At 37.8% G+C, this 17,787-nt stretch overlaps 1 protein-coding gene across 7 annotated transcripts in view; it reads right to left on the bottom strand.

Moving 5' to 3' along the window:
- fryl (furry homolog, like) overlaps positions 1–17,787 on the bottom strand; it is a 255,534-nt gene that overhangs the window by 68,719 nt on the left and 169,028 nt on the right. For 5 of the 7 annotated variants that reach the window (XM_052033379.1, XM_052033380.1, XM_052033381.1 and 2 more), the window contains 13 exons: positions 17,483–17,593; positions 17,039–17,193; positions 15,908–16,007; positions 14,403–14,571; positions 10,778–11,037; positions 10,025–10,165; positions 8,166–8,334; positions 7,851–7,938; positions 4,760–4,872; positions 4,208–4,358; positions 1,861–1,964; positions 1,191–1,376; positions 311–515 (listed from right to left, as the gene is read on the bottom strand). In XM_052033379.1, coding sequence (XP_051889339.1) covers positions 311–515; positions 1,191–1,376; positions 1,861–1,964; positions 4,208–4,358; positions 4,760–4,872; positions 7,851–7,938; positions 8,166–8,334; positions 10,025–10,165; positions 10,778–11,037; positions 14,403–14,571; positions 15,908–16,007; positions 17,039–17,193; positions 17,483–17,593 — 1,952 coding nt within the window. The remainder of the gene's footprint in view (positions 1–310; positions 516–1,190; positions 1,377–1,860; positions 1,965–4,207; positions 4,359–4,759; positions 4,873–7,850; positions 7,939–8,165; positions 8,335–10,024; positions 10,166–10,777; positions 11,038–14,402; positions 14,572–15,907; positions 16,008–17,038; positions 17,194–17,482; positions 17,594–17,787) is intronic. The other 2 variants (XM_052033382.1, XM_052033387.1) reach the window with 1 other exon arrangement.

Genomic DNA, 17,787 nt, shown 5'->3' with positions numbered 1-17,787 from the left:
TGGAATACAGATCACCCTTGGTGTACCCTGGCACAGTCATTACGGACACACAGAAGGTTTAGAAAATTTAGAACAAATTTATAGGTATAGATCACTTGCCACTGAATTTCTTGCATTTTGTTTTTACACCAAACACCAACTTCAAACCTGGTTTGCTTGTCTTCATACACAATTTCAAATTACAGCCCTGCATTTTTTTTAAAAGGGCAGGAATTGTCATAAATGCAGTATCTGAAGTGTTAATTCAGATCTATTTTCAAGCCTCGTATATGTCAATTCTGTACACAAGTTAATTTTCAAAGCATCTTACCTTGTGGTTATAAATTCAATGAGTGCTTTCACCTTCTCATCTTGATCTGCAGTAATATCCACCTCATTTAAGATGGTGGGAGTGAGCTGGGGAATGGCAGCACTAGTAGTTCCCAAGCTGATGCTAGAAGAGGTAGAGCTTGAGCTGAGTCCTGAGTCGGTCATTGGCGATGGCTGGTAATCTGGTGCAAATTCACTGCCCCCTGCTGGAAGAATATTTTCTAAAAACATTAAACTTCTAAATAAAAAGGCTGTAAAATTAGAATTTAACAATTTAAAATACAATTGCTAACAATGCATTAGAAAAAAAATACAAGCCCATTAAGCCATCTATGGTATTAATTCATAAGAACATTTTTGGATGTAGGTGTATGAAAACTATGATTAACACCAACACAAAACATTTTTATAATCTTTTGATAATTTTAGTCAGTTTTCAGTTCCATTTGTTATTTTCTAATTGGGTAGATTTGTTTATTTCAGATTGAGCTCTTGGCAAGTTCACCTCCAAACTGACCTGGCTTCAGTTACAAAAATAATCAATTGTGCTTGCTGTTCAATGCTTCATCTCTTCCCTAAAAACAACATCTGGAATTATTGTTACAAAAATAACAGAAAATTGCAACAACACTAAAATTGGAAATACGGATTATGAATGTTTCATTTTCCTCAAAAGTAACTGTGATCAGATTTTAACCTTGATTGGCTATAATGGTTTCAGTGACTCAGCATACTTCCTTTAATGTAGCTATCTAATTAAACCAAACTGAGCCTGTGTTTTAATTCTACCTCTCGTTAAGAACTGACCTTGAAAATCAAGTGACAAAAAAAATCATAAAAGGCTCTTACGCTGACTTATGACATATACAACAGTCACTGACCTGTAAAACTGTACTCTACTTGAGTTGTTGGTTTGACAGTAAGCACCTTAGGTTCAGTAAAATCTCTGTTCCTGAGGAGAACGGAGGCCATAGCTTGAACATTACTGTTATAGGCCATTACTATAAGCAAGTGCAAAAGCAATCGCTTACAATGTTCATAAACTTCAGGATGCTGGTGATCAAATCCTGTATAAAGGGGAAAGAAAATCAGGATTTTTTAAAAAATCTGTAAATAATATTTGTTATAAAACTAAATACGGTTGTGTTATTTAAAGTGATAAAATAGGCCTTACAGATCTATGCATGTCAATATACAATTGAAACAATTTGATAAAAATCATATATTTTTAAAATGCCATAACAGAGGCATGTCCAAAAAGGAAACATATTCTCCCTCTCACAATTATTTTAAAAAATTTATTTGTTTTTAATTTTGCTTGTCCTATTACAAAATGAATTTGTAAAATTCACGAACATGTTCCTTATACTTGTACTGTGACTTTACTGCAGTAATAAACAAAAAGTTTTTTTTCATTGGTTTCTCTTTAATATCCTGGCTAAAACATGTCTGTAGAGAGCTATGCATGCACATTATATCGCTCTGCACATCATCTTAAGCTCAGCATTCTGCACCTGCAATCAAAACACAGCACTTTCACAGCAGATTTACCTATAAATATTGCATGAAGCAAAAGATGCATGTAGTTTCCCCATTCCACCTTTACACTGTGATCAACTATAAGATCTGTCAGAAGGATCACTGCTATGTTACACCTGGGAAATAAACAAAAACAGTTTACTTATGTTTTCAAAACTATATGAATGTAATGCAACTGTCCATCAATGCCAGCAAGTTTTCCTGAAAATAGAGACATCACTCAACTATTGAATTTCTGTAGCCTTAATTGACTTAATTGTATGACAAATCATTACATCATCCCAGATTAATCAGGTGTGAAGACTGCATTTGCTTAAATATGGTACACAAAAACACCCTCAATAAAATGAAGTTACTTACCAGAAAACATTCACTAAGCTAAAAAAAAACACATTGGACATGTTAATTAATCATTCTGGAGATAAATCCAAGATTCTGGTTTGTTTTGTTCCCTTATAAATTCTTACATGCAATAAGCTGCAAAATGTCCATGCCAGGGAATGGAACATCACAATGGATTTCCATACAGATAAGTGTGAGGTGATGCATTTTGGAAGGTCAAACCAGCGTAGGACTTATGCTATGAATGGCAGGGCACTAGGGACTGTAATGGAACAGGGGGACCTAGGAGTGCAAGTGCATAGTTCATTAAAGTAGCGTCACAGGTAGACAAGGTGGTGAAAAAGGTGTTTAGCACACTGGCCTTCATCAGTCATTGAGTTTAGGAGTTGGGACATATGTTGCAGTTGTATAAGTCATTGGTGAGGCCACACTTGGAGTACTGTGTACAGTTTTGGTCACCGTGGTATAGGAAAGACGTGGTTAAACTGGAAAGAGTGCAGAAAAAATTTATTAGGATGTTGCCAGGACTAGAGGGCCTGAGTTATAAGGAGAGGTTGGCCAGGCTAGGTCTTTATTCCTTGGAACGTGGGAGAATGTGGGGTAACCTTATAGAAAATTAAAATTATGAGGCATAGATAAAGTGGACAGTAACAGTTTTTTCCCCAGGGCAGTCTAAAACTGGGGGGGCATAAATTTAGGGTGAGAGGGGAAGGATTCAAAAGGGACCTGAGGGGCAACTTTTTCAGAGGGTGGTGAGTATATGGAACAAGCTGCAAAAGTGGTTGAGACGGGTGCAATAGTATCATTTAAGCAGCATTTGGATAGGTACATGGAGGGGTGGGGCTAAGAGGGATATGGGCCGAATGCAGGAAATTGGGACCAGCTGGGTGGGCACTGTGGTCAGCATGGACTCGTTGGGCCGCACAGCCTGTATCCGTGCTGTATTGCTCTGTGACTCTAAATACAATGAAGAACACCCAAATCAGACTATAACACAGAAGTTCCACTACTTTGCTTCATCTTTAGGAAACTAACTGGCCACCACCACCTATGAATTAATTCTCTTTTCTTCACAAGGAATCACGATGATCTGCCTAATGCAAACAACTTATTAAATTAGCTTTGAACTCAACAATGAGATGAACACAGAATAAAGTTGATTTCTAAATTTGCTTTGCTTATTCATATGGTTGCACCCACAGAATAAACTATAACTTTTCCTGGGTTCTCATCGTTCTTTCTCTCTCAATTCTTGCTTTTGTGACCTTCCAAGTATTTTCAGCATTTTCTTTTTTTATTTCAGAATCTGCAGGTTTTTTTGTACTTTTCAAATCTGCATTCATATTATAACCTTGGAAAGCATATAAAATTCACTGGAAGTTTAATCACTTGATGTAGAGTCATAGAGAAGCACACAGTATGGAAACAGGTCCTTCAGCCCACTGAGTCTGCACCAACCATCAAGCAGCTGCTTACAATAATCCTGCACAAATCCTATTTGATTCTTCCCTCCTTTCCATCAACCTCCACCCCAGATTCTACCACTCACCTAGGCACTTGGGGCAATTTATAGTGGCCAATTAACCTACCAAGCCGCATGTCTAAGGGATGAGAGGAAACTGGAGCACCCAGAGAAAACCACACAGTTACAGACAGAAATTGCAAACTCCACACACACAGCACTGGAGGTCAGGATTGAACCAGAGTTGCTGGAAGCTGTAAGGCAGCAGCTCTACAGGCCGAAACTTAATTGTAAACTACAAAAATATTTTCTAATGATCCAAAATTTTACAATAAAACATAGTGATAATTCAAAATTTAACTTGGACTGTACGTAACACTCAATCTAGAAATATAATTTGTCACTATATTTTCTATATATATCAAACACGAAGTACACATTTTGGTCAACAATAAGAGCATATGATTTCAGTAATATTGCACACAGGATATTGCAATCATTTAATTTTAATAACTTTATAAGAAGCTTGGAGTGATTGCTTCAGTTTTCACTGACCTCTGTAAGGGTACACCCGGGTTACCAGTCTCGGGCAAATAATCAGCCAGTGGTGACCAGCTTCCACCTGAGGGAGGAAACGGCAATGGTTCTGCTTTGTTGAATTCCATCACTTTCAGCCTCCAGTTTGCATACATTGGCATGGAATCACCTTTTAAATACACAAAATGTAGTAGTAGAGTTAGTAACAGGTTCTTTAAATGGTTGATTGAACTTCTTTTCCCCCCAGACACTTATCAAGTATTTAGCTGTTTATATGCAATATGCTGTGCAATCAAATTCAAGTGCAGAATATAATTGTGTTACTAAATTATATACCCTCCCTTCCAAATAGAGTTCTGCTAAAATTTATAACATCAAAAATATAAATTCTGTATGTATGTAGTCTCTACAATCCTAATTATCATTCCCATCAATTCTAAACATTTAGTCAAGAGTCCTAAGAACCATAACTGCCCAGCAGACTCAGCCGAAGTGGCAAACACATTTGGAACTTAACAGGATTAAACCTAAACCAGGCTCTGTATCGTGATTTGAAACTAATTTACGTACTCTTCTCTTCTTCATAGGATCCCCCAGAGCTGCTGCTGTAACGAGATTCTAGCCGGTGATGCTGCCGGTTTAGGTTACTATTCAGTCCACTGTAGATGTCAAGGTGTCCATAACTGATAAAATAGAGAAAGTAGTCAATTAAATTTGACAACATTCTATGTTCACATGCATGCATGTCAAATTTGGAAACAAAGGTTTAAGCATTGGGGTCTAAATATGATGGCTTCATAAAATGGCTAAAGGAACCACAATGCAGAATTGACTCGAATGAAATCAGTAAACATGGTAAAATTGGGCCAAACCTTGCCTGCCCAGTAGCCCCCACTCACGATTGCCATCCACAGTTCCTCCAGACCCATCCCAACCTGAACTAGATTTGGCAAACCAATCTTGCCAGTCCAAGCATCCTGGACTCCAGTGACATGGTCTTAGCAGCAGCAGCCTACCTTAAACCCTCCCAAAATGATTGACAGTCAGCAAAGACACTCCTTAGCTTTGCCAACCATAAAAGTTGTGACCTAGGCATTTGAAATAAATTAAAACTTCTATAAAATGAGTTAAGGAAAATACTTTTAAATAATTTTAAGCATGAAACTAAATCAAAATAGTTAAAAAAAACTTAGCATTCCCTTTTCCTCCAAATATGAAGCCCTACAATCCTTACTGAAACCCAGGATGTTCGGATCTTGGACAACACCTGACCTGGCCCAGCATCTGTGAATTCATTTCCCAGCATTGTGTAGAAAGCCTTGAATGCAAGAGTCAAGCCCTGAAGGCAGACAGAGTGCTGTAAAGAGTTTAATGATCCCACACAGTGGACAATGTAAGTGGCTGCTGCTTCAATTCCATTTCATATCAGCTGCATCACAGACACATCACTACGTCACCATACTGCCAATACTCATCTACCAGACTCGTACTTAAGTTTCATATCCTCACATGATAAGTACAATTGGAAGCCTCACTTTTCACTGCATACCCTGCTATTTATTCAATTACGCCAGTCACATTATTTTTAACTGCATTCACTGACACACCTCCTTCTCTTTTGCAAGACAAGATGGTATAGTTGACAACACCATGAGCTCACTGGAGAGCAAATGTTCTTCCTGGGTACCCTAACCCTTACAGACAATTGTGCTTGGGATGCCTGTGTTGCTGATGCCATGGAAATGATGGTATCAACATACATATTCTCACTCCTCTCAACCACACTCTTCTCATTTACTAGCTTGTCCCTTTTTCAATTCAGATATCTAAATTTACTAGCTTGTCCCTTTTTCAATTCAGATATCTAAAGACTGCAACCAAGGCAAGCAGTACAGGCAATGATGACAATGACATGGTCAGTCAATTTAATTCTGTTAACCACCAGCTCAAAAACTGTCACTGTGAGCAAATAAACAATATCTGCACTTTCAGAGACACCAAGCATGTGTAGTGAGGAAAAATAATAACAGAAATGCCAATTCAACAGGGTGTAAAAACTTGTCCACAAAATTCTAAGTAAACTTTGACAGATTGCTAAAATAAATGACTTGGTTCAGCTGGCTGTCAAAACCATGGAAAACATTTGATGGTTTTGATGTTTTGACACATTCCAAACAATCCAACGTTATTAGAAGTCAAGCCATTAAAAAGTATTTTAAAATCATCAGCACATTTAAGAAAAAAATTAAACTAAAGTAATTTAAAATATTTTAAAAATTAATGTTGCAATCCCTTGAAGCCAGTCACCTCTATTGAAATAAGTGGAAGAGAATTCCACGTACCAGGTATAACCCGGCGCAAGTTACTTAAGTGGATTTTTCAGTGCACGTGATAGGCAACTGTGCAACTTCACATTCCACACAGATATAGTTGTAGGATGACCTGTGAACAACTATGAGTAAGGTTGGGACTTCTGTGTTCGTGGAATTTCTCTGGCAAGTCTCTCTATTGTTCCCTGCTGAGGTTCAGATGGAATAACTGCTCCCTGAAGATGTCGATAGTTCTACTCTACCCACTTGCTCTTGCTTAGCTCGCTCACTGTTCATACTCCCATTCGTTCTGCACTTCACACCTTGTGGTAACTAGATTGTGTCAAACCTTTAAGCTTGCAAAACATTCTTTAGCACTTGCTGTGATGGTCCCCTTAGACTTCTACATCTTGAACTACAATACAAACTTGCAAAATTGTGCCAATGACTTGAAGAAGTCAACTACCAGTTAAGTTCAAAGTTGATGATCTCTTCAAAAAAAGATAGGCAGAAGTTTTTACTTTTCCCTCAACTTATAAAACACTCCTTCCTCAACTCTGTATTGAAGATTTTGTAAGTAACAGTAATGTTCCGACAGACTGGTAAAAACACAAACCTGTAAGTTCAATTACCCCAAAAGGAAATTCCCATTGTTGCCTATGCCAGTGGAGAAAGGTCAACAAGGAAAGATGGAAGACTGGCATTTACATTACACTAAGACATCTATATGTGCTCCTCTACTTAAGAGATTAATGAGACAGTAAAGCAGTTAAAGAAGTGAGAAGTTTAACAAAATAATAAGGAAAGAAAAGAGAATAAAGACTTGTACTCATACAATAAATTTCAGTATCTCTAGACATCCTAAAGCAAACCAGTGAAATAAGGCTTCTGAGCAATCACTGCAAAAATGTAAGAAATGAGTCAGCCAAAGTTGCAAAGAACAAACTCCCACAAACAGCAATGTAATCAGATTCTTGATTCAAAGGCAAAACAGACTGCTGGTGCTGGAATCTGGAACAAAAAACAGAAATACTGGAAAAACTCAGTGGGTCAAACAGTGCCAGGTTATACCTGGTATGGGGAATTTTCTTCCATTGATTTCAATTCGTGGACGCAAAAGATGTATGTCGATGTTTTGTGTTGGGTAGGAATTGGTTGAGGGATAACTACTGGCCAGGACAGTGAGAAAACCCCCCCCATCTTCCTTGAGGGGAAAAGAACAGAAGAGCAAAGACTACAGGAATAGTAAATCAAAGACAAGAAAAAGAGTGACAACATATCCGGCTTGCTCTGTTAAAAGTAGCATGTTCAGAAAATACAACTTAAACAGAATTTTTTATTAAAGTACGTACTTTTCTTCAGTAGTAGAATCCTTTGCTAATTTACTGTCCTGATGACCATCATGTCCAGCCACCATTGTATTGCTACTGGAAGTGGTACCTACACATTAAAAAAAAGTGAAATTAGAGGGGGCAACAGTTGCCTGAAGAAAGTGCAATCTCAATTTATAATAAAAAATACACTCCTTATTTAAAATACAACAATAAAATTAAGTATTGAAAGACAAACAAAGCAATCAATTTTTCAGGATGTATTCCTTCATGATAAATATATAAAACCAGAAATAATAATATAATCCTTTGTATATATTGGCAAACCAAGGTTACCTGAGGTGATAGAGGGGATTTTGTAGCTAGAGGTGATGCGATAGTAGGGAGGGTTGTCCATGTGAATTACAGCCGAGCTGACTGGATCAGTCAGTTGCAGTTCTTCCACCAGTTCCTCTAACAACTGCATTGTTTTATCTCTCCCCAAATAGACAACTACTTTCTTGATCTGCAGAGACATAACGAATAGTAACGATCATGAAGAAATCTGTGATTTCTGGAGAACTGCATCACTTTCTACCTTCCCTGTGAGCTAGATTATTAAGGCCAAGCAACTCGCAGCGATAACAGAATTAACTTCAAATCCTCAGAGCCATTATTCCATTAAATCATACTGAATTTAACATCTTACCTTCAAAAATATCACGATACTTAACACAATTAAACAATATTGACTTAGGTTTATTATCGGTCTGATACGTTGTAAGTAATTTTAGGAGAACTTATTCTTCCTCCTTTTGTAGAAGTAACAAATTTTATATTTTATACAAGAATACTGCAATAGATTACATACTTCCAGTTTTCTTGCTATAATCCGTTCGATTGTTTTGTTTCTGCCCCAAAACAACATGTAAGGTTTTTCTTCCTCAGCTTCAATTTTCAAATACAAATACTGAGTTCTCTAATATGCCCAACAATTCAATGGTTTAATACTCCAGTAACTGCTGATAATTTTTAATCATTTCACCTCTTCTTTCATTATGATAGATAGTCACCTTCAATCTTGCTTGGTGGTATTCACCCTGTAGCTAAGCAATATTTAACTAAAAAATGTGAGTAAAGATGATGTGGAAACTGTACTGCATCCAGAATGTCTTGTGCATTGGATAGCAAAGTATAAAAAGAAATATCAGGATGGTCTTTGTACCTGACAGCCAACTCGGAGTTTTTCTATTATGAGATGTATTCACTGCTGCAACACACAGAGCAAGATTGCACAAATGCAAGATTGCACAAATGGCAGTGAGATGATTTGTTATGGGTGTGTTGGCTGAATTAATTCGCCAATGATGGATAAATATCAAACCAGGAAATTCCTGTTTTGTTTCTGAACCAGTGCAAAAGACAGCTTAATTCCAAATATATTGCAAACTACATAGTACTGCACTGAAGGGTGAACTACATTATATGTTCAAGTCCCTGGACAGCAAGGAGAAATTGTAAAGAAAATCAACTCAGCCCTTTGCATACACATTTACACAGCTAATTTCATAAGAACACTGACAAAAACCTGTGCTCATCAGCCTAAGGTAAAACAGGAGGTTCTATATGAGCAAACCTAGAAAAGGAAAACATATAAATTAAGAGAAGAACATTGTGAAAAATACTATGATACTGATAAATATTATCTTGTTTGTAATACATTAAGCTTTACAAAATAATTGGATTTTTAAAAAATCTGGCTTGGTGGACGTCAATTTCAAAGAAGGATTAGTTTGTTAGGACTACAGGACCCTTCTTATTTCTAAGAATTCTTATATTTTTCTAGTAAAAAGACATCATGTTTGGCAGAATTGAAAATAACAAATAAATGTTGAGGTGAAAATATACAAGTAAAGGAAAATGCACCTCCCTAAACTGTAGCCCCTTTTGCTGCTCTCCTGTAGTCAATTAATCAACACTCATGGATAAAAACCAAAAAAACTTGTTTCCAAACTGATAAAAAAAATTACAACATCCATTTAAAAAGGAATACAAAGACAAAAGATATACAGTTAAAACCACTTTCTTTAATGAAGGAAAATCTATAAAACAATTAAATTTCAGATCTTACAATAGTTAATTACGAATTGCAAACAAATACATGAGGATAATTGGAAGTAACAAATGATTTAGACACTCTTGAGGCATTTACTTACATAAGGCAAGAGGCTGGGCTCACTTGTCACACCACACATACTGATGAGGAAGTGCAGAATTATTTTCAGATTTTTGGGCCAGCTGTCTGCCAGTGTTGTCCATACATTCTCTATCTCTGACCATGCTAGCTCATCACCATACTGTAAAGAAAAAAAATATTACAAACAAATTAAATAGCAACAAAAAATAGAGCATCAACTCTGGCAGGAAAGTAATTCTCACAATCAGGGACAACTTGTACTTTTTTTTACTATCAATATTAATATATTAAAAGAATTAAAGTAATTTGCGTCACTGTGATTGTATATCAAGTAGAAATTAACAGCATGAAAAACGTTGCAAGTTTCAAAGATTTGGCAATATAAGTAATTATAATTGAACTTAAGGAAACAAAATATTCCAGTTTCTGAAAATAGAAATCACTGCACAAAAAAAAACAATTATTTCATGCATCCTGGCACCACAGGTTTATTAATGTAGTTTATATTTTTATGGTTAAGATGATCACAGATCCAGCTGTATTTCTCTATGCCCAATCTTCAGGTTTGAGATAATGACTGATAAAATCAAGAGTTTATTACACCTGGCAGTGAATCTCATTGTAAAAACCTGTTGCACCATATGTAAAAATCATGATCCTTTCATGCAATAAAACTTTTGATATCTAACAAATGATTTCGTATTCTGTGTTGAAATATTTTTCATGATATTGCAAACTTCCTTTGAAAAGAAAACAATATTAGAACACTTACTTTTGCTGTCATATACATCAGGTTATTTAGCACCATGATAGTAGCTTGTGGAGATCCCCAACCTTCCCCTTTCAGCCAGCGTCTGCTGTTAGTCATCATTTCCCTGTCCTTCATGTAGACTGCATCAGCTTCATCTACAGTCTTTGCTGAAGGCAAGGGTTTGAAATCTACCAGTTCAATGTTATTCATCCAGGGTAGAAGGTAGTGCAGCATCACTTGCCGACCAGCAGGGTGTGCTGTTTGGATTCTGTGACTAACTTCTGTGAAGGTTAAAACAGTACCATATTCAGTACCAAATATTCTAAAGTCAATTCAGTAGCTTGTAAAAAAAAAGACACTTAAAATTAATTATAAACATTTTCAGAAACAAGTCCTGTATCACATTAATATTGGTTTGAGCAAAAACGAAATCACATCTTCTTAGAGACAGACGATAACTTGCTTCCACTCCGGTTTTGAGGTGGCTTGTGAAGCCAATATGAGAATGCAGACTCCTTCACATAAGGGGCTGGAGGTAACTGAAAGGGACAAAAGAGTGCATTGACATGCCCAACTGCCACTTATACAGAGGTTCTGATGGTCCCACTGCGTGGCCGCTAATGTTCCTACTCCACTTTAAGAAGTCATGGGCTAGAGGGTCTCATAAGTCAGTGACAATGTTGTACCTCTTCAAGGAAGCTTTGTGCATTTCCATGAATCTTTTCCTCTGGCTGCTCAGTTATCTCCTCCCACAAGAGGGCATAGAATAGAATGTCCGTTTTGGAAGTCTAAATGTTGGACATGTGAACAATGTACCCAGTCCAATGCAGCTGACTCAAGAGTAACTAGGGCCTCAATGCTGACAACGTTGGTCTGGAAGAGCACACCGATATTGGTTCACTTATCCTTCCAGCGAATTTGGAAGATTTTCCAGAGACACTGTTGCTGATACTTTTTTCCAGTACATTGCTTGAGAGGTTTGCTGTAGGTAGTCCAGGTCTCAGAAGCATAAAGGAAGGCAGGAATTATTGCTGCCCAGTAAACCATAAGCTTTGCGTCAAGGTTGGGGGTTTGATTTCCAAATATTTTTCCTCAACTGAGCTAAGGCTGTACTGGTGTAAATTTCATCATCAATGTCTTGCTGAGAGGTGGCTCCAAAAATATGAGTAGCAGTCCGACTTTCCAGGGTCTTGTGAACCTTTATTGTCAGAGGGCAGCCTGGTGGCGGTGGTGAGAGGGGTGGAGTAGGTTGGTAAAGGACCTTGATCTTGCAGACGTTGAGTCCAAGGCCCATTCTCTTGCACGCTTCAGTCAATGAGCTGACATTGTCTTGGAACATAGCCCCTGAGTGCATCCAAATGCAAATGTCGCCTACATTTTGCACCTTGAATGCTGAGGTTTGGGTGCTGTTGGTTCTGGAGTGTAACTACCATAGGTTGAACAGTTTCTAATTAGTTCTGAGAATTAGCTCCACTCCCACAGGAAGTTTGTTGGACAAAAGGAGTAACATTGAGGCAAGAAAGATTGAGAAAAGTATTGGTGCAACAACATAGCCTTCACTCAGAGTGATTCTGTATAGACCAATCGATTAGCACTATAGCTTGCGCGGCAAATGTATTTAGAGATGAATTTCTTTAGCCAGTCGAATTTGAGGTGTTCCACGGTCCTTTCCAATTGATGGAGGTAAAGTCTTTAGTGACGTTGAAGGAGGACGCAAATAGCAGCTAGTACTGTTCCCTGCCTGTATTTTTCTTGGAGTTATCACAGTGAAGTTCATGTCCTGTGTGCCTCTAGATGGATGGAATTCCCTGCAAGAAGCAGCTGAGAGGACTTTGATGAAGACCTTCGCCGTGGGTGACACAAAGTAGACCCCTCTCTAGTTCCCACAGTTGGGCTTATCTCCTTTGTTAAGGATAGTTACGATTACAGTATCCCTGAAGGTCTCCTTGTACATCTTCATCTTCCTAGATGGGGACGATGAAATTGTAGATGTATGACTGAAGCTCTTAATCGCCAAGTTTTAGAATTTCAGCTGGTCACCTCAGCTTCCAAGGCTTTGTTCATTTTGAAAGGGCATATGACTTCCTTGATTTCTTGTCAGTCAGTATTAGCAGCAAAGCTGGCCCAAATAGGTTGCTGGGGCGATGGAGTCCAGGACACTCATGTCAAGTACAATATAGTGGTTGAGAAGGTCTTCCAAGTGTTCTTTCCAGTGCACCATGTAAAGGAACAACATCTGTAATCTGAAATTCTGCAGATGCTGGAATCTGGAGCAATACACAAAGTGCTGGAGGAACTCAGCAGGTCAGGCAGCAGCTATGGAGGGAAATAAACAGTCGATGTTTCGGGTTGAGACCCTTCATCAGGACTGGAAAGGAAGATGGCAGAAGCCAGAATAAGGTGGGGGGAGGGGGAGGAGCACACACAGGCAGGTGATAGGTGAATCCAGGTGAGGGGGGAAAGTAGTTAGGTGAGGGAGGGGGGGAGATGTAATAAGCTGAGAGGTGATAGGTAGAAGACGCAAAGGGCTGAAGAAGAAGGAATCCGGTAGGAGAGGGCAGTGGACCATGGAATAAAGGATGGAGGATGGGAGGAGAGGGGATGGGCAGGTCATCGAGGAGCGGGAAGGGAGCCACAGGAATAAGGGAAGACAAAGGAGTTGCGGTGGGGGGGTATCGGAAGTTAGAGAAATCGATGTTGAAGCCATCAGGTTGGAGACTCCCAAGGCGGAATACGAGGTATTGTTCTTCCAACTTGCATCTGGCCTCAACGTGGCAGTAAAGGAGGCTATGGATTGACATGTCAGGATGGGAGTAGGATGTGGAATTGAAGTGGGTGGCCACCGTGAGGTCCTGGTGGATGGAGCAAGGTGCTCGACAAAGCGATCACCCAAACTGCGTCAGGTCTCACCGATATACAGGAGGCCTCACCAGGAGCACTGGATGCAATAAATGATACCTTCTGACTCACAGGTGAAGTGCTGCCTGATCTGGAAGGATTGTCTGAGACTCTGAGTGGTGGTGAGGGAGAAGGTGTAGGGATAAATGACATGGGCAGGTCATAACTTCAAAAATTTAACATTTTGAATTGATTCAATACTTGTAAAATTAGCACAGCATTGATGAAAATTTGAAGAATATTAAGGAAAAGAAATTCCTAGGGATTAGTGTTTACTTTTTGTCAAATCCTCTGGCAACACAAGGCAGATATTGGCCTTGCATGTCTTCACAGGGCAAGAATTTTCAAATTGTCAAATTTGTATTCCCTTTTATAAATCTGCCATCCTTACACGAGTTATAAATATTTTATGCAGCCTTTTTATAATCTATATTATATGTCATAATCTGGGCTGTAAAAAGGCTGCATAAAATATTTATAACTCGTGTAAAGATAGCATTTTTATAAAAGGAAATCCAAATTTGCCGATGGCAATATTTAGTACAGTATTTCATTAGATTCTTTTAAAACTATTCAAGCATTATAGGCAATAAAAGGGAAAAGACCTATTTGAAGTTCTTTTTTAAATGCACAAAATAAGTAAACAGAAGTTCTTTTTTCCCCCCCAAGAATGATAATCTTAGGCAACTTTGAAATACCATTTCCACAAACGAGAGAAACTGTTGCAAATGCAACAAATGAAATATACCTGAGAAGACTGAGATTGTGAGCTCTGGGTAAGTCCTTGCCAATTCCTCTGATAATTGATAATAGGAAACTGAATACAGATGTGGCAATGGAGAAGGGTGATTTAATATTCCATCAGTTCGCTGTACTTCTAGCTTGTGGGCATAGCGAAATAGCTTGGGCTCCAGTATCTGCAATAAATTAAACCAATACACAAAATTTAAAAATCGTACGTCCACTGTGGAACCAAAGATGAAAACACCTGCTGCTATGATGATCCAAAAATTTTTAAAAGGTAGTGTGAAGGAATTCAGCAAAACAGGGTCGAGGTGCCAAAGACACTATCATCAAATGCTGGAGTGCCCATCATAATTCTCTAATTCAAGGTTTGTTAAGTAAGTACCATCTATAATTTTTTAAATGTTAGTTATTCAGAAATATTATCAAAGCACCTTTCTGTACATTCTTAGAACTCTACAGAAGATCTCAAAGTCTTGCACCAATCCAGACCCATTCAAATATTTGACACAAGAGAGATTGCAGATGCTGGAAACCTACCACGGCCTCCTCTACTGCCAAGTAGAGGCTAGACGCAGATTAGAGGAACAGCACCTTATATTCCACATTGGTAGGCTCCAACTGACGGCACGAACATCAATTTCTCTAACTTCCGGTAACCACTCCCCTCTCCCATCACCCCACCTCTTTCCCCTCCCTCGCCCTCTTGATCTGCCCATCAACCACACACCTCTCTCTCCAGTTCCCCTATTCACCTCCTTCCCTGTCCACTGTCCTCTCCTAACAGATTCCATCTTCCTTAGCCCTTTATCACTTCCACCTATCACCTCCCAGCTTCTTACATTATTCCCACTCTCCCCCTCCCCTTTATACTGGCTATCTCCCCTTTTGTCAGTCCTGATGAAGGGTACTTATCCGAAATGTTGACTGTCCATTTCCCTCCGTAGATGCTGCCTGACCTGCTGAGATTCTCCAGCATTTTGTGTGTTGCTCCTTTCAAATGTTTTCCCTCCAATTCATCAACTATCTCGACATCAAACCAAAGAAAATTGCAAGGTTGGGCAGAAGATTGCCAACTTCAGGAATATTTCAGAGACCATGACTAATTCAGTACTTATTCAGTACCATGCTGAATTGCCTTGGATTATGTACTCCAATCCTTAAGTTCACAATGAGTGTAGAAAAATGGAATTGTGACAAATGGAATTTGCCCATGCATTGATGGATCATTGAATTGACAAGTCTTAATTGTTTGTTGTTGATGAAATGGAGAGAATACTACGAAATATAGTATTTCATATTACTATATGAAATATAGCAAATCATATAACCATAATGTGAATTATAGTAAAATAATTATTAATACAATAATTTCAAAATTCATAATATTTAGATTTAGAATTAGGAGAGTTTTTTGCTGGGGTTTAATAATGGAAGAAAAAATCTTAAATCATTATGTATTTTTCATTGAAAAAATTCCACTGGTTCCATTTCAAAACACGGACAAACCTGCAGCAGCTGCATGGCAATTTCATAGATCTCTCTGGATGAATCAGCTGCTTTGAAAAGTATCAGGTTCAGCAGAGTCACTGTGTCAAACTGGTAATCCCTGTGAGGAAATTCCACAAGTATATGCATTATTAAATTTAAAAGGCTAGATTTTGAATTAGACTTGCTATAATTAACACAAGTAAAGAACACATGAACAAACACAAATACTAAATCCAGCAGTACAATCGCTGGGTAAATACATCACCATATTTGTATAGTAAATATGTACAACTGTTAATGAAAGTTCAAATAAAGACCTGAAGATAGAGCAGTAAGGGGAAAAAAAACTATAATGCTAAACTGGACATCCAAGGGAATGTACATGCATCAGTGTAAGGCTACCTGATTTAAAAGAAAATCATATTCTGAAGACAAATAAAGACATTATCTGCAATCAATGCTCTTTAACAGATATAATAAATGATAAGAGTACTTGATAAGACATTTTATTGGACTTTAGTTTTGTAACTTCTAAATGGGCATTGACATTTAATTTTGTCTGTACAATATTAAAGAAAACCTTACATTTGATATTATTTCCCACCATGGAGAGAACTGTGCACTTCAAGCCATGGTTCTCCCATTGTAATAGTTCACCACACCCTCAGATTCCTCTGTGAACTAACTGCATGTCATGTGCCATTCAATAAAGGTGAGTGGTGTGACTCTGCAACAAGTTTATACCAGTGCTATATAATTAGCATCCCAGAGATGCACCAGGTTAGTTCAGCATTTGATTTTATTTCTCTTGGGAACTGTTTTCTATAAATGACTTGAAATTTCAATTCACATGAATAAAAAGAGGTACATGAATGTATTTCAGTTGCTCATGACTACCAAATGGAATAAAATAATTCAGTTAATTAATATCAGGTAATTCATATTTCCTTCCCAGTGGTCAATTTGTAAACATGTATGACTTGTGGTAATTAAAAACCAAATATTTTCTTTGACTGAATTAACCTGATAATTCAAGAAATTCAATGCTCATAATGTTCAACTGAGCTACCTCAAAATAAGTTCAGCCTATTACTGCTTAATCAGCCTATTACTGCTTAATCATCAATATATGATGGTTTAAAATCATACCTGTTATGAAATACATTGGTTATTGCCTTGAAACATCCAGCTGCCACACGTCTTGAACCTGTATAGCATCGATCTACAGCCCAGTACATGAGATTACTCTGGTCTGGATTCAACTCCAATAAGAGCATTACTGCTTCACAACCTAACTGATGAACCTAAAAAACAGATAATATTGAAACATGTATTAATTATATAATAAATTCATCCACAAAACAATGCTTACTGTTACAATAAGCAAGGACAATTGTATGAGTTACATGAGCCACAGTTTGATTATAACAGAATGTTTGCGTTAAAATCAATCTATATTCATCTATCTTGTAAATTTACACGCATTTTCATATTATGTTTAACAGTGAGTTTTCAGGACACAAGAAACCAGAGATTATAATTGTTCTGCCTTTAAAATTACGACAGGGCATTTATTCAAAACAGATTTTTTACCTTTTTTTCCTGGGAATCTAGAATATTATCCAACCACTTATACAGGTAGCCATCTGAAGACAAACCTACATTATCTGACACAGGTCCACAACATAGTACAGCTGACATCGCCTATAGTGATGAAAGATGAGATTGAGACTCATGGTTAAAGACATAGTACTTTGAAAATAGTTATGACAATGTTCCTAGCCCTAAACACAGGTGCTGTAGTAACAACAATGCCTGTAGTGCAAGGACTGGTAATACAATACTTCCATAAAGATGAATGGCATTATGCACTTGTTGAAATTAAAGTGATTAGTAAC

This window comes from Pristis pectinata, chromosome 2 (assembly GCF_009764475.1).
Source record: "Pristis pectinata isolate sPriPec2 chromosome 2, sPriPec2.1.pri, whole genome shotgun sequence".
In the NCBI taxonomy this organism is placed as follows: Eukaryota; Metazoa; Chordata; class Chondrichthyes; order Rhinopristiformes; family Pristidae; genus Pristis; species Pristis pectinata.
Note: the sequence above shows the minus strand (reverse complement) of the source record. Positions and strands in the feature narration are given on the sequence as shown.